Source organism: Bufo gargarizans, chromosome 9 (genome assembly GCF_014858855.1).
Source record: "Bufo gargarizans isolate SCDJY-AF-19 chromosome 9, ASM1485885v1, whole genome shotgun sequence".
Taxonomy (NCBI): Eukaryota; Metazoa; Chordata; class Amphibia; order Anura; family Bufonidae; genus Bufo; species Bufo gargarizans.
Genome location: NC_058088.1, coordinates 194,760,003 through 194,783,099, shown reverse-complemented (window position 1 = coordinate 194,783,099; position 23,097 = coordinate 194,760,003). Strand labels below are relative to the sequence as shown.

At 50.9% G+C, this 23,097-nt stretch overlaps 1 protein-coding gene and 3 non-coding genes across 17 annotated transcripts in view; all 4 read left to right on the top strand.

Annotated features, from left to right (window-relative positions):
- LOC122919936 (protein PRRC2B-like) overlaps window positions 1-22,030 on the top strand; it is a 45,255-nt gene extending 23,225 nt beyond the window's left edge. For 5 of the 14 annotated variants that reach the window (XM_044269166.1, XM_044269170.1, XM_044269169.1 and 2 more), the window contains exons 16-32: window positions 83-1,984; window positions 8,134-8,315; window positions 8,400-8,512; window positions 8,592-8,715; window positions 9,327-9,403; window positions 10,606-10,791; window positions 10,974-11,168; window positions 11,258-11,476; window positions 11,972-12,076; window positions 12,176-12,368; window positions 12,709-12,806; window positions 14,048-14,175; window positions 14,267-14,492; window positions 14,578-14,739; window positions 14,835-14,938; window positions 16,753-16,828; window positions 18,578-22,030. In XM_044269166.1, the coding sequence (XP_044125101.1) occupies window positions 83-1,984; window positions 8,134-8,315; window positions 8,400-8,512; window positions 8,592-8,715; window positions 9,327-9,403; window positions 10,606-10,791; window positions 10,974-11,168; window positions 11,258-11,476; window positions 11,972-12,076; window positions 12,176-12,368; window positions 12,709-12,806; window positions 14,048-14,175; window positions 14,267-14,492; window positions 14,578-14,739; window positions 14,835-14,938; window positions 16,753-16,828; window positions 18,578-18,718 (4,231 nt within the window). In that variant the 3' untranslated portion in view covers window positions 18,719-22,030. The remainder of the gene's footprint in view (window positions 1-82; window positions 1,985-8,133; window positions 8,316-8,399; window positions 8,513-8,591; window positions 8,716-9,326; window positions 9,404-10,605; window positions 10,792-10,973; window positions 11,169-11,257; window positions 11,477-11,971; window positions 12,077-12,175; window positions 12,369-12,708; window positions 12,807-14,047; window positions 14,176-14,266; window positions 14,493-14,577; window positions 14,740-14,834; window positions 14,939-16,752; window positions 16,829-18,577) is intronic. The other 9 variants (XM_044269179.1, XM_044269174.1, XM_044269172.1 and 6 more) reach the window with 7 other exon arrangements.
- LOC122919975 lies at window positions 9,444-9,527 on the top strand. Its single transcript, XR_006386854.1, has one exon. It is a non-coding gene; the product is annotated as a small nucleolar RNA SNORD62 (small nucleolar RNA).
- On the top strand, window positions 12,567-12,651 carry LOC122919979. The gene has a single exon (XR_006386858.1). It is a non-coding gene; the product is annotated as a small nucleolar RNA SNORD62 (small nucleolar RNA).
- Window positions 12,854-12,934, top strand: LOC122919977. The gene has a single exon (XR_006386856.1). It is a non-coding gene; the product is annotated as a small nucleolar RNA SNORD62 (small nucleolar RNA).
- Window positions 22,031-23,097: the final 1,067 nt, after the last annotated feature.

The following is a 23,097-nucleotide window of genomic DNA, read 5'->3' as shown; positions in this document are numbered from 1 at the left end:
TGAAGACCGCGCTGTGATACTTTGAGTGTGAGATGTAAACACAGTCGCCTTGAGTTCTTTGACGTTTCTCTTTTGTCTTTAGGAATGAGAACTCTTACTGCTCCGTAAGGGAGAGGTCCGATGCTGTCCATGCCCACCAAGAGTCTTTAGATGAGAGGGGCGAGGAATATCTTATTGGAAATTATGAGAAGACTGCGGACAGCTCCTACCATCATCTGGAGAGTGTGGCGGACTCTGGTGTCATTGGGGGGCCGCAAAGCAGTGCGCAGTGCAAGCCGTCAGAGTTTATGAATGACAAGAAGCCACAGTTTAATGGTTGGGGTTATGGGCATCATCAGAAGTCTTCTGATACGGCTAGTAGTGCAGAAGAGGAGCCTAAAGAAGAGCTTAATGTGGTCCCTGAGGCATGGAAAAGGGAAGAGCAAGGAGGTCAGGACTCTACTGGTGGAGCAGACTGGAGGAACGAGTCCGTTCCCAACTCTAACCAACCACACTCTGAAAGCCTGGGAAGGAGTCGCCGGACCGGTCCTATAAAAAAACCAATACTGAAAGCTCTTAAGGTGGAGGAGAAGGAACTAGAGAAAAGCAAACCCGAAACTAAGGAGCCCGTGAAAACCATGAAGGAAAAGCTGCTCTCAAAGCTAGACAGTGAGCCAAAAGTGGAGCCTGCGCCAATAAGCTCCTCCTCTAGCGCTCAGGTCGAGGAAAAAACCCAACTTGGATTTGAAGAGTCAGAAAAAGTTCCCCAGGAGAAGGTTGAAAAAAGTTGGGGCACAAAGACATCTGCTCCTCGTGAGTCTAACTCTGTTCCTCAAACCAAAAAGAGCAACTGGATATTTATTGATGAGGAGCAGGCTTTTGGGGGTAGAACCCGAGGCAGAGGAAGAGGGTTCAGAGACTTCAATTTACGAGGCCGAGGTTCTGCTGGCCCTTATAATGGTCAGAGGGTCAACCGAGGCCGAGGGCTTCGAGAATTTAACCCCACTGAGGATTTTCGAAATAGGTTCTCCCGGCGGCGGGGTGTTAGTGAAACCCACAGTGAAGGGTCTGAATATGAGGAGCTACCCAAACGTAGACGCCAGCGTGGGGCAGAGAACGAAGCCCTTATTGAAAGAGAAGCTGATGACACGAGAAGAGGAGACTTCCAAGATTCTTGGCGATCCAATAGAAATTACTCGGATGATTTAAATAGTATAGACTCTAAATCCAGGGCCCCGAGGGCATTTGGAAGATCGCTTCCTCCCAGGCTTAGTAACAGTTACAGCAGACGGCCATTCCCCTCTAAGGAGTCTTCACACTGGAACGCTAAGTCTGGAGGGTCTAATTGGCAAGAGTACAATGGATCATCAGAACCATATGGAACACGGCACAGTGGCGACAGAGAGCATGGCAGTGACTACAACTACACTGACTCCCTCCATCATAGGAGAGGCTTCGATGAAACCCAAGGAGATGACAGGCGGCCGTTATTCCAAGATGAATATTCGGATCGGGAGAGTTTGGACAAAAGATCATTTGTTAGAAGACGACCGCCTCGTCAAGATAAACCCCCAAGATTTCGGCGTCTCAGGCAGGAAAGGGAAACTGCCGGGCCCTGGAGTGGGGAAGAGGTGGGCGGCTATGTGAACAATCATGAGCACTGGCAGGCCCGTCCAAAGATGACCTTTCATGAGAGACCCGGGCCACCTGCCAGAAGATCTCCAGATCGTCCCTACCACAACTCCGACCACGTGAACGAGGATTGGGAAACTGCATCTGAGAGCAGCGACTTCAGCGAGAAGCGGCCAGGAGAGGCGGACGGAGACGGAAACCTTTCTGGAAACGGCTTCTCTGAGAAAAGAGAACTGTCTAAAAGGAGCTTCTCCAGCCAGAGACCTCTGGTAGACCGACGCAAGGTGGAAACCTCTGGATATGATGAGAGGCCACCAAGGGTCGGAGGGAATCCTCGTGACTACCAGCAAAACTCCACCTCTGCCAAGACTAGGTAAATTCACAGAGAGGGCTAGTGTTAGCAGGGGATTACATGCAGATGGGTTTGCTACAGTTATATGTAGCCCAGACTGATGCATGTTACCTGATACATTGTAACAAACTGTCAGGACAGGAGAGAAATTTGTGTTGCTTCTTTCTTGCAGATGGTTGTATAGCTTGGATATTACTGTAGCAAACCCCAAGCTGTGAGAAGTATTGGGTCAGGACTAGATTTTAGCCTCTGCACGTGTCTTCATTCACTGATAGTAAGCAGATGTCTTGAAAATGCTGTTTCTCGCCCAGTTTCCTTGGGGGACACAGAAGACCTTGGGTATAGCTCATCTCCCTAGGAGGCGTGACACTAAGAAAAAACTGTTAAGCCCCTCCTCCACAGCTATACCCTCAGCCTGGAGATAGAGGCTACCAGTTTTTGCTTAGTGTCCAAGGAGGCAAGACACTCCCTGCTCTGCAGGGCTGTTTTCTCCTTGTTTAAATTTTGATTTTTACTTTTTTTCTTTTCTTTTGTTCCAGACAATCGGGGACAACAGAGTCGCACTAGACCTCTCTGTTTCTCCCGGGGTCGAGCTGCGCCAGTGCCGGCATCCGCACTGCTGCCTCCCCCACAGAAGGCAAGGTGGACCAGGGCAGCCCAGCTCCCCTGCATCCCGCCAGCGCAAGGGTCGCCCGCACGCCAAGCCCCTCTTCCAGCGTCCTGCCACTACGGTGCCAGTAGCTGAAGGGGCGACCCTGCTGGAACGGACCGAGGGTGAAGACGGCTATGGTGAGAGATTGGCTTCTCCAGCCCTACGACCCCCTCCCCCCACCCCGGTCTCCTGCGTGACTGACCCCCATACTTTAGCCTATCCAAGCAGAGTGGCTATTGGGTGGCTGGACCTAGGCTGGTCCCTGGGGTGTCGCAAGGCGGACAGCACTCACCCATTCCCTTTCTCCCCTCCATAGATCATAAGGGACGCGGCAGCCTCACTACAGGATGGAGGTCCGCGCAAAGAGGGGGCGCTTGCCGGTGCGTGCTCAGGGCAGCCGCAAAACTTTAGTCCACGGGCTGCGGCCTGGCCTTTTCGCGGCCCGCTGGGCCGCACCATCCGGTGCTCCTTCCCGGGCCCCTGACTCTTCCTGGCCGCGGGGTGGCTCCCGCGGCCGGCGTTACATGTGCGAGCTATGCTCCAACTAGGCCCGGCCGACCTTCGGTCCGGTCGGCCGGACGCCGCAAATTTTGGCCCAGGCGTCGCGGCCTGCTGGGCCGCACCTCACGCTCCTCTCGGGTCCCTGATTCTTCCGGCCGCGGGGTGGGCTCCCGCGGCCGGCGTTGGCTAGAGCTGTGCTCCAACAGGCCCCGGCCGGCCGTCGGTGCATTCCGGCCGGCCGGGCGCTGCATAGTTTGTCAGGCTTCGCGGCCTGCCGACCGCAATTCCGGCACTCGGGGTGGGCTCCCGCGGCCGGTATGTGGGCACCCGCGGCCGGCTTAGGCCGGCCGGTACTTTAAATGCTTGCGGCCCCGGTCTCCGGGCGCCGGTAAAATTTAGGCCCCGGCTTCACGGTCTGCTAGGCCGCAAATTCAGGCCTCTGGGGGGGGGGGCGGGAACTCTCCAAGCGCGAATTCTTCCCGCCTGGAGGTTCCCCCGCCCCCAAGAGTTCGCAGCGCCGCCCCCCCCCACACAGGCCAGATGCCTGTTAACCCTTTGGGTACTGGCCGGCTCCTGATGGGCCCGTACGGCCTGTGCCCCTGTATGGTTGCCCCCCTTTCTGCCTCAGGGAGGCTGTAATATTAATAAATAATAATAATAATGTAATAATAATATAAAAAAAATAAAAAATAAAAAAATTATAATTTTGTTTTAAATAACTGGTCTTGTGGGGCTGCGCAGGACGCGGCAGCCTCATCATTCGGTATGCTGTCTGTAGGCATGCCCCCCTCTCTTAGGCGGTATGTCGCGCTCCCCGGCTGCGGCGCTGGCCAGGGCATGTTCCCCCTCCAGGCGTTTTCTTGCCCTCTCCCGGGATACGGCGCTGGCCAAGTGCATGCATAACATTTTTCTGGCCAGTATGCGTCACCCAGTTCTGGTGGCTGCAGGTGCATGGCCCTCCTTCCTAGGCGGAATACTGCACTCTCACCGGATGCGGTGCTGGCCATGTGCATGACCCCCCTTTTTTCTAGGCGGACTGCTGCACTCTCACCGGATGCGGTGCTGGCCATGTGCACGACCCCCTTCCACAGGCGGGACGTTGCACTCACTGGATTCGCTGCCGGCCATGTGCATGAACCCCTTCATAGGCGGAATACTGCACTCTCCCCGGATACGGTGCCGGCCATGTGCACGTTCCCCTTCCAATAGGCGGAACACTGGACTCTCACTGGATTCGTTGCCGGCCATGTGCATGAACCCTTCCATAGGCGGAATGCTGCACTCTCACCGGATACGGTGCCGGCCATGTGCGTGTACCCCTCCCATAAGAGGTACACTGCACTCTCCACGGATACGGTGCCGGCCATGTGCACGTTCCCCTTCCATAGGCGGAACACTGAACCTCACTGGATCCGTTGCCGGCCATGTGCATGACCCCCCCCCCCCCCTTCCGTGGGCGGTGTGCCGCACTCTCACTGGATTCGCTGCTGGCCTTGGACATGTCTCCTTTCCTCAGGCGACATACGTACACTCTCACTGACTGTGTTTGTTCTCTCGCCAGTGCGTTGCTGGCCATGTGCATGGCCCCATCCATGGCGGGGTGCTCGCACTCTCACTGGATGCGATGCTGGCCATGTGCATGACCCCCATTTCTGGGCATGAGCATGCCCTCTAACTTGGGTGGAATGCTTGCACTCCCATGGAATCTGTGCTGGTCTTGTGCATGGCCACCCCTTATTCCATGGGCGGCATTTTTGCACGCTCACGCGATCCATGGCTGTCCGTGTTTATGCGGTGCTGAACTGGTACACGTCCCCCTTCATTGGCGGAGTGGTGCACTCTCACGAAATTCGGTGTTGGGTGGATTTTTGCACAATCACTTAATGATAGAATAACCCTGTGCATGCCCCCTTTCCCTAAGTGTACCTTCCTGCGTTCTGCTGGACATGTGCGGCCATGGGCATGGCCCCCTTCTGGGCGGAATATGGTATGTCCTACTTTTCCAAAGTAGGTACTGGCCTTGGTATTCCCCCCTTTTGGGGCGGGCTTCTGCACTCTTGCCGACTGCTGTGTTGGCCAGGTACATTTCCCCCCTTTTCTGGGCGGACTGCTTGCGTTCCATTGCATGCCGTGCTGGTCTTGTGCATGACTGCCTTTCAGGTTGCACTTGCACTTCCGTTGGTACGGTTGGACTCTGGCTGATCCTTCGCTGAGTGACTATTTTTTTGCAGTGAGCGGACTTTCTTGTGCGCTCTGTCCGTTGTTTGGGCCAGGTATGCCTTCTCCTCCCATGGGTGGGTTGGTCTTCTCACTGCTTACGGGGCTACTCGTACGTATGCCTCCCTTTCTCCTGCAACATACCTTTTTTCTCTTGAGATACGATGCTTGCAGCTAGCCTTGCGCTATCTCTCTAAAGAGCTCGTTCTGTCCACCTGTGTGAGCCTACGGTGGTGTTCAACAAACAGCTAATGAATGCCCAATGTGTTCAAAGGTGTGTGTGTGTATATATATATATATATATATATATATATATATATATATATATATATATATATACATATATATATATATATATATATATATATACATATATATACATACCTTATGTGTAAGTAGACGAGCTCTACTTGTTCGCTACTGCACCGAGCTGGGTGGTACTCATTCCTTTCGTCCCTTCCGCCCGGGGTGTGTTCGTGGTCCCTAGATGCGTACCCGTTCGTCCTCCCGCGGCATTGTTTCCCTGCGTTGGTGGTCACATAGTCGAGAGTGCTGTCTGCAGCGTCCCTCGAATTCTGCGTTTTCTCTGGCGGGACTACGGTTCCCTCGCCTACTACCATTCCTCCTCTTCAGATGCGGTGTGGTGTGAGTCCTTCCGGTTGGTGCCCTCTGCGCTTCAGTCTGATCTGTTACCAGGTCGGGCCGCTCTTCTCGGGAAGGTCACCCAACTTCTCTTGGGTGCTCGCGTACCCAGGTCCGGAGGACCTCCATCTTGGGTTCTTCAGGGTATTCGCCTTCTGCGGGCGGTGAACCGGGCGTCTCGGTGTAGCGGGGTTCTGCTCTTGAGCTGTCCTATGGCTTCCCTGTTGCCCACCCCTCCTTTCGGTTGGAGGGTGTTATGCCGGCCTCTGTCTCGACTGCCTTTTCTCGCCGGCTCTGTTTGGCTCCCGCTCGGTACAGTTCACTCCGATGTGGCTTCTGTCCCGGCCATGCTTCAGAGGCTTTCCTTCGCTGCCCTCCCCTCTGGGGAGAGCATGGTTGTTCATGTGGATGGTTCTGGTGTTCCTTTTGGCCTCGTACTGTTTCCCTTGTTCACACTGGCTGTACTAGCTGTGTGCCTATTTACCGGGTCTGCCGCGTTCTGTCCTCCAGCTGGGTGCAGATTGAGTTTTTTTTTTTTTTTTTTTTCCATTCTCGGCAATGGTTCTGCCATGGACTTACCTTCTCGGTAACTTGGGAGGACTACCATTCGGTCAGGGTTGCCCTTGGATCTCCCACACTGGGACTGTAGAACGGCTTCCGTTCTGGCCGTGTTACTGGTCTGCGCATGATCTCGTTGGGTTTTCACCCGCTTGCCCAGGCGACTCTAGCGGGCTCGTTAGTGTTCGCTCCTGGCCGTGTTTCGTCCAGGTTCTGTTGTAGGACTTAGGGTTTTTACCTGGGGTTCTGTGGGAAGCTGGGCGTTTTCCCCTCTCTGCCTTTCTTTCTCCATGGTTCTGTCTTTCTCCAGTCCGGCCTGGACCTGGGACTGGGACCCTGTTGCTTCAAGTGTCGGCGCTGTCCCTCCTCTTTCAGCGTTCCACGGCCCCTCTGGGCCTGTCAAGACCTTCTTCCATGGAGCGGCTCTTGGGTTCCCTTTGTACTGCCCTCCGGTACCGCCCTGGGATCTACATACTGGGTTCTTGGCGCTCCTATCTTTCCTTTGGAGCCGTTACAGTAGTTCTCTCTACTCCTTCTGTCCTGTGCGGTTGTGTTTCCGTAGCCGCCTGGTCTCTGACGGGTGCCTGAGTGGCGGTCCTTCTTGTTCTGAGCCTTCTGTCTTTCCATAGGACAGGGCTGTTCTCCATCCCGTCTCTTCCTTCCTTCTGAAGGTGGTGTTTGTCTTTCAGTTCCGCGAGGCATTCGTCCTCCCCTTCCCGCCCCCGGGAACGGACACTTCACCGTTTGGACGTTGTTTGGGCCTTGCATTTTTGCTTGGAGATCTCCGGCTCTTGTCGACGTTTGGTCTCTTGTGTTTCTAGGAGGTCCGTGCAAGGGTTGCGGCCTCCAGGGTGGCTTCCTCCGCTTTCTCCGAGTGGCTATTGTTGTGGTTACCGCACCAAGGGCAGGGTTCTGCCTTTGGTGTCACTGTCCATTTCACCAGAGCGGTCAGTGTCCCCTGGGCCGGAGGCATTGGGCTTCGGCCATGCATTTGTGCAAGGCGGTCACTGGTCTTCCTTGCACACCTTACCGAGTTCTACAGGGTGCATACTCGGGCTTCAGCGGATGCTGTCTTGGGCTGCCTGGTCTGCAGGCGGCGGTTTCTTGATGCCTTCGGGTGCTTCGCCTTGGTGCTGTAGTCCCTCCCCTCTTGGACTGCTATTGAACGTCCCAAGGTCTTCTGTGTCCCCCAAGGAAACTGGGCGAGAAAACGAGATTTTTGTATAACTTACCAGTAAAATCTCTTTCTCGCTCTTTCCTTGGGGGACACAGCACCCACCCATTCTTTGTTTTTATCTACGCGAGTTTCCGAGTTTGTTTTACCCGTTGGGTAGTTGGCTTGTTGGTTCCACTTCTTGGGCTTTGCCTTTTCTCACTACTTGGACACGCAACTGGCAGCCTTTCTCTCCAGGCTGAGGGTATAGCTGTGGAGGAGGGGCTTAACAGTCTTCACTTAGTGTCACGCCTCCTATGGAGATGAGCTATACCCAAGGTCTTCTGTGTCCCCCAAGGAAAGAGCGAGAAAGAGATTTTACTGGTAAGTTATACAAAAATCTCGTTTTTATGAAGCCTTACAGAACTTCTGTCTCTGTCTTTGAAGTCGCTGTTCTGAAGATTCTTATACGCAAGATGGCAACCACCACAGATACAGGTTAGAAAGGTCTGCTCAGTGTGACAGCGGAGAGGCTTCAGGCAAGAGCTTGGAGCGGGATTCCAGGCCGGCAGGGCTCAAAACGGGCGAGAAGTCTGAAGCCATGACTGCTTTTGATCTGAAATACGGAGGTGAGCCTCTTCCCTCTGATACGATCTCTGTGACTTGCAGGTAAGCAGAATTGGATTGTCCATTCATGTCGCTGCTCCTTTCAGACTCCGCTATTGAGGAGGACGCCGAGGCAGCAGCAGAGTCCTATTCCGACATGACCAATAAGCCCCGACGAGCTCTGGACAAAGATCGCAGGAAAAAGGATCAGATGGTTCAGGTGAGAGCCATGGGCTAGATTTCAAAGGCCACCCCTACTGCACATGGATAGGTTCCAATCTGTCTGCCATCTTATTTAGGTGACTACCAAGAACAGCAGCCTACAATCTAGGATTCCTCCTCGTTTCGCCAAAAAGCAGAACGGCATGTGCCTGGACCAGACTGAGGTTCCTGGTAAAGAGATCTGGGAGAGCAGCCCTCAAGGTTAGCTGTGACCCTTCATTTCACGAGTGTAATCTATGAATCTAGATACGGCGCGTGAGGTCCTCTGCTGTGGGACGGTCCACATCACCGTGCGCAGTTTAACTCCTATGTAGTGAAGGCGTCCCATAGCCATCGGACAGCAGGGCTGGGCATTACATTGCCTTTTTATTTCCCTTTCTTTGCCTTGCAATTTCCAACACCAAAGGTGATGGGTCCAACCTTGACCCAGCCCCCTCTCTTGGGGGCACATTGCAGCTTCTGTAGTATTTACGTTATTTTCTAAGCCTCTTTGACTTCACTTGGCGACACCCTTGGGGCCATTGTTTGTTGAGGCGATCTTTGGCTTGATCGGAGATTGTGCTTATTCACCTGGAGTAAACTTAAGGCTCCTTAGATATCTGGAGGAGTGATGGTTTCCTTCCACATGACAGCATATACGATTCCCTCTCTAGTTATGGGTGTTTTCCTGGAAGAGCCTGTCATTTACTTTAGCTGTGTGAAGTGGAGATCAGTGAATGGAGCAAATGATGCAGAAGTCCCACAATCAGTACATGACAGCTAATTCCCAGATGTTGGCTAAGACTCTCCGATCTTGTGCATTCTCCTTCCAGGTATCTCCGTTCAGACCGGCAGTGATACTTGGAGCAAGCCTGGCAGCAGCTTCAGTACAGAGTCTGCCTCCTCAGAGGTGAGTTTTCTATCTGCATTATATTTGCTGATCCCTGTGGCCTCTGTGATGTTCCAATAGATCCTGCCGATCCTTCACCATGTACTCAATAGGAAGGAAGTGAAGAGAGCTATACACTGAGGGGCAAGTCTGCATCATTGGCGCTGGGGCTTGTACACACAAGACTTGAGCAGGGCAGGATTTGCGCTGCACTCCTCTTACCTATGTAGAAGCGCTCCCTGCTACATGAGTCTAAGGCTACTTTCACACTAGCTTTCGGGGCTCCGCTTGCGAGTTCCGTTTGAAGGCTCTCACAAGCGGCCCCGAACGGATCCGTCCAGCCCTAATGCATTCTGAGTGGATGCGGATCCGCTCAGAATGCATCAGTCTGACACCGTTTGGCCTTCGCTCAGCAGGCGGACACCCGAACGCAGCGTTCGGGTGTCCGCCTGGCCGTGCGGAGGCAAACAGATCCGTCTAGACTTACAATGTAAGTCAATGGGGACGGATCCGTTTGAAGTTGACACAATATGGCTCAATTTCAAACTGATCAGTCCCCCATTGACTTTCAATGTAAAGTCTGGACGGATCTGTCTGAGCAACTTTCACACTTAGAATTTTTTCTAAACCATAATGCAGACTGATCCGTTCTGCACGGATCCCATCGTCTGCATTATAGGAGCGGATCAGTCTGTGCAGACACCAGACGGATCCGCTCTGAACGCAAGTGGGAAAGTAGCCTTAAAGGGGAGTCTTTAACCTAAACTGACCGATATAGAAGACTAACCCCATGATCTGCATTATTGGAATGCTACTTACCGTGTAGCTGTCCGTCGCTTATTTTCGCTAAAAAAACACTTTTATTCAATATGTTAATTAGGTTCTGAAGGTGCCCAGGGGCGGCATTCAAGCGGCCAGTGCACAAGCCCCTCGTCGCTTTTCATATAAAACCCCTCCCCTTTCACCCCTCTGGCCCGCCCCTGGTTCTTCAGAAATCCAGCGCCGTTCACAAGATTCGCAGCGCCTGCGCACTTCATTCCCCATTATGGGCAGAGGCACGAGGCTGGCTAGATGTAGCAGCATTCCTATATGGTGACTATAATGCAGATCATGGGTTTGTGTTCTATAAAGGTCAGTTTAGGTGAAAGACTCCCTTTAAAGGTGTTCTCTGAGACCAAGAGATCCCTGTCCTGACTTCATGTGACTTGTTCTTCGCTTTGCAGGGTTTCAAAGGCAGCCAGGGCGACAGTGGCATTGACCTGAGCGCTGAATCCAGAGAATCGTCTGCCACTTCCTCACAGCGTAGTTCTCCATATGGGACAATGAAACCAGAGGAGCTGAATGGCGCAGTCATGGAGTCAAAATCTGACTGCCCTAAAGAGCAGGGTCAGAAACAGTCAGAAAAGAAGGTGAGCCCTTCTATGATAACCCGGACTAGCCTGCAGATAGGCCATGAAGCTGACGGGAAGGTTTCACCGAGGGATCTGTCAATATAAAGCAGCATCTGCCATTGTCAAGAAGTCCGTTCACCTGTTTCCTGGTTGTGGGTTCGTTTTGACTCCAGTTCTTGTCCCTTGCTTCCATCCTGCAGGAGCCAGACTCCGGGCTGGGAATGAACAAGGAGCACAAACCCGGTCCCATTGGCAATGAGCGCTCGCTAAAGAACCGGAAAGGTTCAGAAGGGGCAGAGCGATTAGAGGGCAGTGTGCCTCCGGTTAATGGCGTTGAGATCCACGTGGATTCTGTTCTTCCTGTTCCTAATATTGAATTTGGAGTAAGCCCGAAAGTGAGGCCCGTCTTCCTTCTGTTCCTAGTCTGGTATGGAAGATCCGAGCGTTCATGAATGTGTAACGCCTTTCCTTTCCTCCCCCTCAGGATGCGGATTACTCTTTACCCCCTGGATCTGCTCCTGGACCTGCTGCTAGCTCCGTTGTGAAGCTTCAGGACGCCCTAGTGAACAAGGTGAGGAATGAAAAAAAATCCTCTCGTTATCTCCCAATTCTATTCAGATGCCCCTCAGATCCACAGCACATCACAATACACGTTTCGAATGTGACATCCGCATGTAGCGACAAAAGGAGTGCCTCAGATCCGGTAAGTTGTTACCATTTAACTGGGGTGAAATCTGTCATCTACATTTTAATATATATGGATTTTGCTGCCAGCTGGCATTGAAATCTTTTGGCAGAAAAAGTCAATTGGATCCTGTGCCATCTGGGCAGTGCCCACACAAGTTGTATCAGATGCCTAGCAATGTGCTGCAGCCAGTGGGTTACTTCTCTCCATGTTCCAGTAGGGGGCACTGCAGTTTTCCATTAGGCTGCAGAACAGTCTCTGATGTAGCAGCATTGCTTTTCTAATGGGAATATGGCCTCCAGCACTGGAGACCCGGAGCATTTTGTGTCCCTGCCGGACCAGTTTGATGATCCAAAGCTCTGTCTGGATGCTTGGCATAGAATCAAAATGTCGGAAGATTACCTGGTGCCAGGGTCATATTGTGTGAGCAGAAGCTCCGGACTGTCGGGGTCTTGTGTCTGTATCAGGAATTGTGCTGGTTTATCTGACTTGCTTCTTTCTCACTGGTCTTAGGCTGGTCTGTCACAGTCCATCCCCATCCTGAGAAGAGATCATCACCTGCAGCAAGGGATGGGACTAACCCCCATGTCATACCCCACTGCCGACCTTACACTGAAGGTAGCGTCCTCCTCATGATGGCCTTTGGGGGGTTTTCTACAACAGATTTCCATATGGTCAGCGGAGCTTCAATGCATTTCATTTTCTTCTATCCTGCAGATGGAGTCTGCCCGCAAGGCCTGGGAAAACTCGCCCAGTTTGCCAGAACAGAGTTCTCCGGCCGGACCTGGCTCAGGTATACAGCCACCCTCCAGTGTTGGAACGTCAACAGGTGTCAATTACAGCTCATTTGGTGGAGTGTCAATGCCACCCATGCCCGTTGCCTCCGTGGCCCCTTCAGCATCTCTTCCAGGTAATTTTGCCTTGTTCCACATGTACCTTGTATCCCCTTATGACTGTCACCTCTGGAGCTGTATCCATAATTCTGCTTCTTATAACGTTGTTCCCGGCCAGTTCAGTGTGGACCGTAGTACCTACGATGAGGTGCGGCACATTATTCTGTCAGTCTGCTGGTTTTGATTACAGCTCTGGGGGCGAGTTGAGCGTATTGTCATACTGAAGGTCTCTCAATAGATCCTTCTGACCCTTCACTATGTACTCGGAAGGGACCTGGGGAGATTCCTTTGCCCTAATGACTGTAAAGCATCTTCCGAGCCAAGGGTTTTCTTACAACCTCTTCCTGTGTTTTTTAGGTAACCACATTCCCCCTCTCTACCTGGAAAGTCACATGTTCGCAGGGCAGCCGCGCCTGGTCCAGCAGACGATGCCTCAGCAGCAGGGATACCAGCAGGTCTGTCTTCTCCTGATCCAGGGTTTCTTCCATGTAATATGGCTTGGCCTCCATGATGATTCAATAGATCCTGCTGACCCTTCTCTATGTACTCAGAAGGGAACTGAGGAGACGTACTGGCTGAGAGGCTGATGTGCACACAAGTAGGATCACTGCGTATGTGCGGAGATCCTTCAGGTGTCCGGGTCAGACATGCGTTCTGCCATTGGAAGAGTCCGATCTCTTATATTCCAGAGACCCAATACTTTTAATCTTAAAGGGAACCTGTCATCAACTTTATGCCGACCTCACTGGGGGCAGCATAAAAGAGTGACAGCGATGTGTCACTAGTGGTTGCCGAGAACCAACATCATAATCATTGCAGCCCAGGCCTTGTAAAGAGTCAGATCTACCTGAGAAGAGTCCTGGTTATTATGATCTCCTGCTCTCCGACCGTCTGCTGATGATTGGCAGTTCTCTCCTAGAGAGAGAGGGAGAAAACTGGGTAGAAGCCGCTCAGTCATCAGCAGGAGATCAGGAATAACCAGGACTCTTCTCAGGTGGCCAGGACTCTTTTCCAGGCCCAGTCTGCAATGATGGTGATGTTGGTTCTCGGCAACTACTTACCTTTTAAATGACAGACCGCTGAAATCATCTCACCAGTATGGGCAGCATAAAGTATATTCCTCTAGTGATGTGGTCTAATTAGAGAAAAAACTAAGTTTTATATACAAGCAATTAATGTGACAAGTTCCCCAGATTCTCCTCCTTTACCCCCTGCCTCTCACCTCCCACTTAGTTTGATGTCACTCCTTCCGGTGCATTCGCCGTATGATGTCAGGCTGGCATAAGTGTGTAGTCTCCTGCCTGTGGGCATCTGCTTCAGTGGCGTGAATGTGCATACGTCACCGGTTGGAGAGTTCTGCACGTGCGCTGATCCATGCTAGCACACGGTTTCAGTTTATACCTAGATAGAAGATGCCATAAATGTTCCATAGGTCCTGGACCCGCTCCCGTCTGTAAGAACAGGGCCCCACCCTGAATAAGGAGTACACTGCACATACGTGGAATCCTCTCCATTCACTGCTGTCGGGTGAGTGCGCCATAGCAGTGGATGGAGCACTTCTTGCTCTGCGTTCACAGCCGGGCCCTGGTCTTCAGGTCAGGACGGGTTCCTCACCTAGCTCACATTTATAGCATATTCCAATGTGCAGTATATAGGATTTCCTCTCACGTTTCCGCTATTCTCTGCTTTCCAACAGGCTGCAGCCGCCCAGCAGATCCCTATGTCCCTGCACACGTCGCTGCAAGCCCAGGCTCAGCTGAGTATGAGGGGAGGACTACCCGTCTCCCAGTCACAGGAAATGTACAGCTCCATGCAGCCGTTTAGGTAAGGCAGACGATCGGTGTATGGACTGCTGCTAGTACAGGAAGGGCGAGTGGTCAACGACCTCTACAACCTGTGCCTATTGTGCCCCCAGGTCCCAGGTGTACATGCACCCCAGCTTGTCACAGGCCAGTGCTATGGTTCTGACCAGTGGCACTGGTCTCAAGGCTCAGTACTCGCCATTTCCAGGAATGCAGCCTCTGGAGATGGTGAAGACGCAGGCGGCATCCCCTTATCAGCCTCTGAGTGGAAGTCAGCAGCTGATGTATGAAAGTCAGCTGAACCAGGCAGCCGGGATGATGGACTCCCCCCTCACACAGGTAAGCTTGGGGACTTGTCTGCCTATCGGCCATGTTGGCTGTATGGTTTCCACGTGCGTTTCAGATTAAACCCTCTTTGTTCTAGTTAACCATGCCAATGGCCGGCTCTCAGCTTGGGATGCCTCGGTATAGCTCCGGACAGCAGCCAATGCTTCTGCCGCAGTCCATTCAGATCCCACAGGGACAGAACATGCCGGTGGGCGGCCCGCGGAGGATGCAGCCTTCAGTCCTGACAGCAGGTCGAGAGGTAAGAGAGGATTTATGTCTGTGTATAACCGAGGGGGGGGGGGGTGGACAATCCAGACACCCCCTGCAGATGTGGAGCTTCTCATTTATTCATAGTTTCCTCCTCAGTCGTCTCAGATGGAGATGAAGGGATTTCATTTCACAGAAGGCAAGCAGAGTATGCAGACCGCAGCCTCTCTGCAAGCACAGCACTCATACCGGTAAGACTTGCATGAACGCTCACAGCGGCCGCCCGCTCATGTGTCTGCTTGCCCTTATGCTCTGTCATTACTTGGTCCATGTGGGGTAACTGATGGTTCTGCATGCAGGTTACGGAGATGTGACCTGTATATCCTTGGTGGCGTCAAATGGCTTCGGCGGGCAGATGAGGGATGAGATGTTGAGCTTTTATAATTCTGCAGGCTTCAGAGCTGAAATCTCCCAGCATCCTCTGTATTATGTGTTTACACAGAGCTTACTTTGGTGATTTGTATTCTGGGAAGTGTCATCTGATGTAGGAAAAAGAACTGCTGTCTGACTGCTTCCAGTTACAACTAGCAGAATAGTGAGTGCAGCTCTGGAGTATAATGCTGGATGTATCTCAGGATCAGTACAGGATAAGTATTGTATGTACACAGTGACTGCACCAGCAGAATAGTGAGTGCAGCTCGAGTATAATACAGGATGTAACTCAGGATCAGTACAGGATAAGTAATGTATGTACACAGTGACTGCACCAGCAGAATAGTGAGTGCAGCTCTGGAGTATAATACAGGATGTAACTCAGGATCAGTACAGGATAAGTAATGTATGTACTCAGTGACTGCACCAGCAGAATAGTGAGTGCAGCTCTGGGGTATAATACAGGATGGAACTCAGGATCAGTACAGGATAAGTAATGTATGTACACAGTGACTGCACCAGCAGAATAGTGAGTGCAGCTCTGGAGTATAATACAGGATGTGACTCAGGATCAGTACAGGATAAGTAATGTATGTACACAGTGACTGCACCAGCAGAATAGTGAGTGCAGCTCTGGAGTATAATACAGGATGTAACTCAGGATCAGTACAGGATAAGTAATGTATGTACACAGTGACTGCACCAGCAGAATAGCGAGTGCAGCTCTGGAGTATAATACAGGATGTAACTCAGGATCAGTACAGGATAAGTAATGTATGTACACAGTGACTGCACCAGCAGAATAGTGAGTGCAGCTCTGGAGTATAATACAGGATGTAACTCAGGATCAGTACAGGATAAGTAATGTATGTACTCAGTGACTGCACCAGCAGAATAGTGAGTGCAGCTCTGGGGTATAATACAGGATGGAACTCAGGATCAGTACAGGATAAGTAATGTATGTACACAGTGACTGCACCAGCAGAATAGTGAGTGCAGCTCTGGAGTATAATACAGGATGTGACTCAGGATCAGTACAGGATAAGTAATGTATGTACACAGTGACTGCACCAGCAGAATAGTGAGTGCAGCTCTGGAGTATAATACAGGATGTAACTCAGGATCAGTACAGGATAAGTAATGTATGTACACAGTGACTGCACCAGCAGAATAGCGAGTGCAGCTCTGGAGTATAATACAGGATGTAACTCAGGATCAGTACAGGATAAGTAATGTATGTACACAGTGACTGCACCAGCAGAATAGTGAGTGCAGCTCTGGAGTATTATACAGGATGTAACTCAGGATCAGTACAGGTTGATGCGTCTGCAGACAGGTGCTTTAGGTGTGTGTTGTACTGATGTCCTCTGTACTCTCCTTCTATTTTATGATGCATGGCCTCTCTGTAGCTTACTTTGTGAATGGTCCACGACTCGCACCATGCCACATTAAACAGTGCAGCCCGGCACCAGGTGGATGATGGCGGGATATGCCTCCACTTTGTCTTTTAGTTTACACATCTCCATAAGTCCTCTCCTCATCTTTACCTCCCCCATAGTCCATACCCTTCCAGACACCAGTAGTTGTGGTTTTGCGCTTTACCTTCTCTAAGACGGTTGCCTTTCATTTTAAGGCCAGCTTCAGCTAGTCCCAGTGGAAAGTCACCAGGAGCGGGGCCATCTGCCAACTTGGGACACTATCCTCAACAGGTAAAGTCCTGTGATCAAGTGGCCCTTAATTTTCCATATATACGAAGACTTTGTCCAATACTGGACCAGAAGCAGCGGGCCCTTCTGTTCAGATACCTGGGCCCCTGCTACTACGGGCATTGAGGATGGTGTTGAACAAAGCCTTATAGACCCGGCCTAGTGGTTGTATATCCTGCCTGCTGAGCTCAGTTTGCATGGAGAAAATCTGGTGTCTTTTTATATATTTTTTTGTGCTCTCCGCCTCGTCCGCTGTTCTCGTGCTGTATTTGTGGCGTGTCTGGTGCTCTCATCGGCTTCTTTACTTGTGTCCCTTTTAATGAGTCTGCCTTTAAAGGGTTTATCCAGTCCTATGTACGTAGAGCTCATTCATTGCATAATAAAAAGTTCTGCATGCTCCCAATATGCTTTGTGTTTCTTCTTCAGTCTTCAAGATCTCTGCTTGCTTTCAGTGACCCGAACATTCTTGTTGACATCCAGAGTCTAGAAACCAGTCCTGATCTAATTCTTCTGGCTATGGCTGACAATGTGATGAGCGAAGTACTTAAAGGGAACCTGTCACCAGGATTTTGGCCATGGGCTGCTAGATGGCCGCTAGCACATCTGCGATACCCAGCCCCCATAGCTCTGTGTGCTTTTGTGTTAAAAAAACGTTTTGATCCATATGCAAATGAACCTCATATGTGTCCTGTATCCGGGGAGGAGTCCAGCGGGGAGGAGTCCAGCGGGGAGGAGTCCAGCGTCCTCCGAATCTCCTCCTTCCTTGCTGGCTGACGTCACAGAGCTGGAGCGCCGAAATCTCGCGATGCACGAGCTAGCGCATGCGCAGTGTCGGCATCATGTTCATTCCCTGTGCTGGCATCAGCACAGGGAACGAACGACGCATGCGCTAGCTCGCGCATCGCGAGATTTCGGTGCTCCAGCTCTGTGACGTCAGCCAGCAAGGAGGAGATTCGGAGGACGCGGGGCGGTGCTGGGCTCCTTTCCGCTGGACTCATCTCTGGATACAGGACTCGTATCAGGTTCATTTGCATATGGATCAAAACGTTTTTTTAACACAATAAAAGCGCAGATAGCTATGGGGGCTGGGTATCGCAGATGATGTGCTAGCGGCCATCTAGCAGCCCATGTCCCCAGCTCTATGGCCAAAATCCTGGTGACAGGTTCCCTTTAAAGGGGTAGACACCCGACACCAACGTCGATCAGCTGCAGGAGGAGATCTTGACGCTCTGGTGAGCACCGCGGCCTCATCGCTTCTTGCCAAGCACAGCGTTGTCCATTAGATAGGGACTGCACTTCATATTGCCGTTTTGGCCTCATTCACTTGAATGGGACAGAACTGCACCTAGGCCATGTGACCGACGTACGCGAACTCGGCGGTCTAGTAAGAGGCCAAAGCGCTCACTGCTCGCGGACGGGCAGGGTTACCAGGATTTGGACTGATCTGCAGGTAAAAGTGCTGGGCTGTGGTTTTCTTGGCCTAGAAACCAATGTAGAGAACTCTCAGCAGTGAGAAATGTTGGATACGGTCATGATTTTCAGCCTGTGGATGTTAGAGTGCTTATTCACTAACGGCAAGCAGAGATCTTGCAGATGATGAGGTTTTGGAACAAAAGGTTAATTAGAAATCTGCAATATGGCAACGATCATGTATTTACATGAGACTGGAAAACCATTACCCCCCCCCCCCCCTTTTCCTCCCACTTAAGATTTTGACCCCTTTTCGCTAATCGTTCCTTCTGCTTCTTCCAGCAGGTAAAGCCGAGGACTGACGAGAAGTGCGGCCTGGTTTCCCCTAAACTTCCTGACGCCCCCACTGCAAGTCAGATGAAGCCGGTTCGGACAGGGGCCATCAAGACTTCAGTGGCGAAAATGGAGGAGAGCGCGGCCTGAGAAGCGGTTCCCATTTTTATTTTATTTTTTTGTAAATACCTACTTCTTCGCGCCTCTCACGCATCTCGTTTTCCTCCTGCTCCTTGTTTGGATTCTTCCTTGGTGGAGCGCGACCTTCCTTCCCTCCACAGTCACATGTACAGGCGGACAGCGACCCCTCCGAGAACTGTTTGAAAAAAAAAAAAAAGAAGAAGAGAAAAATAAGTTAAAAACCCGACTACCTGTATCTGCATCCATGAGTTTGCTGAATGGACTCCTGCGTTGATACGGGAGCGTCTTAAGCCCTTTGCTGCCCCTCCCCCTTCTTTCATCATGTGACCACACAGTCCGTTATTTGTTGGCGTCTCATGTCCCCCGCTTCCATGTCGTCGCTGACACGCAGCAGCGGATTCGTGTCACTTGTTTCTTACGTTTGTTTTTAAATGACCCTTTTCATAACCTTATGTATATTTAATATATATTTTTTTTTTTCATCCTATGCACATATATATATAGTTTGACTTTTAACCCCTTCCTTGTATTCGGATCTGTCCAGTGGGGGGTGGGATTTAAGTAGAATGCGGCATATTGGCAAATTTTAGGTTGAAAAGCATTGGTTATCACTAAAGCAAACTTCATGGATCTTCTGACTCCACATTAGCACATTGCTGGGCGGGGCATGACAAAGGGATTGTTTGTCATGCCCCGCCCCCTCAGTTCCTACTCTAGATAAATGGCGAATCTGCTTCACCCAGTACACTGCTTTAAGTGCAATTCCAAGCCGTTTGCCCCCTTGGTTTTCCAAAGTGGATCTCCAGTGGCTGCAAAACTACAACTCGACGTGCAGAGACTTTTAGATTTGCTCCAGGCTGGACACCACCTCAAACACACACAGGCTGAAAATGTCGCCAGTCCAGCGTCATCACCATGGACTAGGTAACACAGGGTATCGCAGCGTTCCCTGGAGACTACCGTATATTAAAGGTGGTTTTACTTTCTTCCAAAAAAACAGCGCCCCACCTGTCCACAGGTTGAATGTTGTATTGCAGTCACCTTGCAATACCAGACCCAACCTATAGAGGGGTGCGGGGCTGATATTGGAAGAAGGCAGCCATATCTTTCATATCCTGAACAACCCCTTTAACGGACAATCCAAAAATGCAGTATATGGCGCATGAGTGAGTGAACGGTGTAAGGTCTCGTGGGTCGACAGGTGCACGGTCTGGCCCTTTAACCTCCCGCACCCCTTTGGGTCGCTCAGTTTTTCTCTCAGCTTTGTTCTGATTGGATCCGGTTACTCCAGAGAAGTCGTGGAGCGAAGCTTTAGCATCTAGAAAATTCACAGACTGAACGGCTGTTTTGTGCCAGTTGATTTGTGGCAGCCTTGGTAGGGACTAGTGCGGTTATATTCAACTATCATGAGGAACATTCTCTGCATTGAGCTGTGCCTCTATCCCAGAGGGAGGTGTTAATATTTTTGCAGTTCTAATGAATTTGGTACAATTATTATTATTTTTTTTTCCTGTTGGTTATTTTGTGTAATTAGAGTGCACCATGCCAGACTTGGAAGACTATAATCCCCATCATCCCTATCCTGTCTTTTACAAATAGTGTGTTATAGGGAGATTGATGGTGCAGATGCGGAACGGGCAGCTGGTTCCGTTATTTGCCTGTACCATATATCTGAGCAGAATCTATTCCCGTGCCCCACGTCCCCTTTCAAACAGCACTTACCCCCTGGATGATTAGTCTCCTTTACAGGTTAGAGTATTGGCTCGATATAATGGCCCCCCCCCCCCTCCCCTCCCCTTAATAAACCTTCAAGTTCTGTAAGTTTCTATTCCTAACAGTTTTTAAGATCTCTGCTTGCAGTCAGCGATTTAATGTTCGTGTCCTTGCCCAGTCCTACTCCCGCAGCTTGTTCCGGCAGAAACCTCTGTCCCGAGCCATGCAGCAGTGAGCGGGACTGGGTCTGTATTGGTTTGCGTTTGCTGACAGCAAGCAGAGATGCTGAAAGCTGTGAGGCAAGTATGTTCTAAAGGTCCATGTCATGTATATTATATAGGAGCGTAAGTCAGCTTCTACCCCCCCATTTACATCTAATCCTGTTTCTTGCAGGCCCGGTCCCGGACCCCTCCAGTTGCTTTCCAATAACCTCTGGTAGGAATCTACTGAATGCGAACCTTGTGAGTTCTTAGGCTCCTTTTAGACGTTTTGTTGTAGCCTCCAAGTTCCCCCCCACCAAGGACCATCTGTTCAGTCAATATTCTGGGTATAAAGGGCTAAACCTTACATGTTGGTACCGCAGGGGCGGGCCCAGTACTAAAGGGAACCACCCCCGCTTTTGCAGTCTTAAAGGGGATAGGAGGAGAGACTGCGTGCTGAGACCTTGACCCATATCCAAAGAGAGTGGACAGACCCCTCGGCGATTAGTTGTATCGGCATACTATTCACCCCTCTCCGGTTTCCACATGGCCTTCATCCTCCCGTTTCCTGGCTCGATATACAGATCTTAGTCTGGTTGTGTATATATACCGTGTACAGTGTGTATGTAGTAGCAAATTGAATACTATTTGAACCAGCTTTACCTTGCTTCCGGTTTAGTCTGCACTATGTCTTTGTATATATTCCTCCTCATTGGCGGTTGACGCGGCCCCTAGTTTATTGTTTTGGGGTTTACACTGCGCGCCGACATGCAGCTGTTGCACCCGTTCTTGTTGTTTTTTTTTTTTTTCTTTCTTTTTAAAAAAAAGGGCATTTGTGATGTCACTGTAAAAGTTTGAGTGACGCGGAGCGAGGTCACTGGGGGAGTTTGTCAGTGACATCACAAGCCCTCACTTAATGGCTCCTCCCCTTCTCCGCAGGTGAAGGGGTGTACGCTTTGACGTCATTGATCTGCAGTCACATATCCTATCGTTTTACCACAAAAGGTGAAGGTTTGTACACGGGGGGTGGGGGCCCGCAGTGCGAATACCAGTGGATCGCTCCCTCCGCCTAGCGCTACCCAATACAGAGTCCGCAGTAGATCGTGGGGGGGAGGGGAGGGGGTGACTGAGTCCAAGGGTTTTATATTTTTTTAAAGATATATTAAGAGGAATCTTTTTAAATGACCCAAAAATTACAGAGGATAAAACCTCCCGACCGCCCCCCCCCCCCCCCTGCCTGGTGTCAGACGAGCGCCCCTCCCCCGATTCCCATTACATTTTCTCTGTCGCCCTCCTTTAAACGATGTGATTGTACTAGCTCCTATCATCTGGAAGAATTCTCATTCAAATAATGAAAAAAAAAGTGTAAAAAAAATAATAATAATAAAGCAAACTCTGCTTTTTCTCAGTTCTGGTTCTGTGCGTTTTCTTACATTCCTGCCTGTTCTCAGGCACAAGATGATGGGGGTTATTGTGATGAAAACCAGCCTGACCTGGACTACAGAATGAGGGGGCGACCTTATAGACATCCCCTTTAACACGAGAGCGCCATGGTGGAGTTGGAGACAATGGGACAGAGCTGCAATACCGTGCACAACCTGTGGATGGGGGGGGGGGGGCTGTTTTGCTTTTTAAAGAAAGCAGCCATGTTTTTCTAATCCTGGACAACCCCTTTAACTCATATCCTCATAATGTGGGTGTATATTGCAGCTCCAAATCCAACCTCTGTATCACTGGTCCAGAATTTTCCAGGACAATCTTGCCATGTTGGGGTGCCCCAGGCAGAACATGGGGTGAGAACCCACCCAGAAGTGGGCATCAGCGAGGTCCTGGTCCCTGCCAGTCCGGATCTGTAGACCTGCACCACCGGAGCTGAAAATGTGTGCAAATGACATCTGTCTGAACGAGGCCTTGTGTGGTTCCTTCACTTACATCCCACGGGGGAGGACTACTGCAAAACGGGACCTACAGTCCCTGGTCAGCTGTCAATCACATGGGAAGCCACGCCCACTGTGGGCATACACTGCAGGAGGGGGCTCACTTATACATGATACATCGGTTTGCGTTTCCGAAAACCAAACAAAATGATTTACTGCCAAAATACTTAAATCAGGATGGTCATCCAAAGTGGGATATGTGGGGACATATATTACCATCAGACTGTACATTGGATACTGTGTATCGCCACATCCTGGGATTATTGCCACTGATCGCTGGTAACGGGCTGAACTGGGAAGTTTCATTAATAAATGGTGATCGCTTTTATTATAGCTGCTATCGCAGCCTCCACACCTCTAACCATAGACCCCAGTCACGCACACGGTTTTCTTTCCATATGCCGCCATCTATTGCGTCTGCTGGACGCGTTTCTATGCCCCTTAGATTATTACTGGCATGTCATCAGGAATCGAGTTTGTGAGCGCTGCACGCCCGTGTAATGGCGCTCAGAACAGAGGACCAACGCTGCACGCCTCT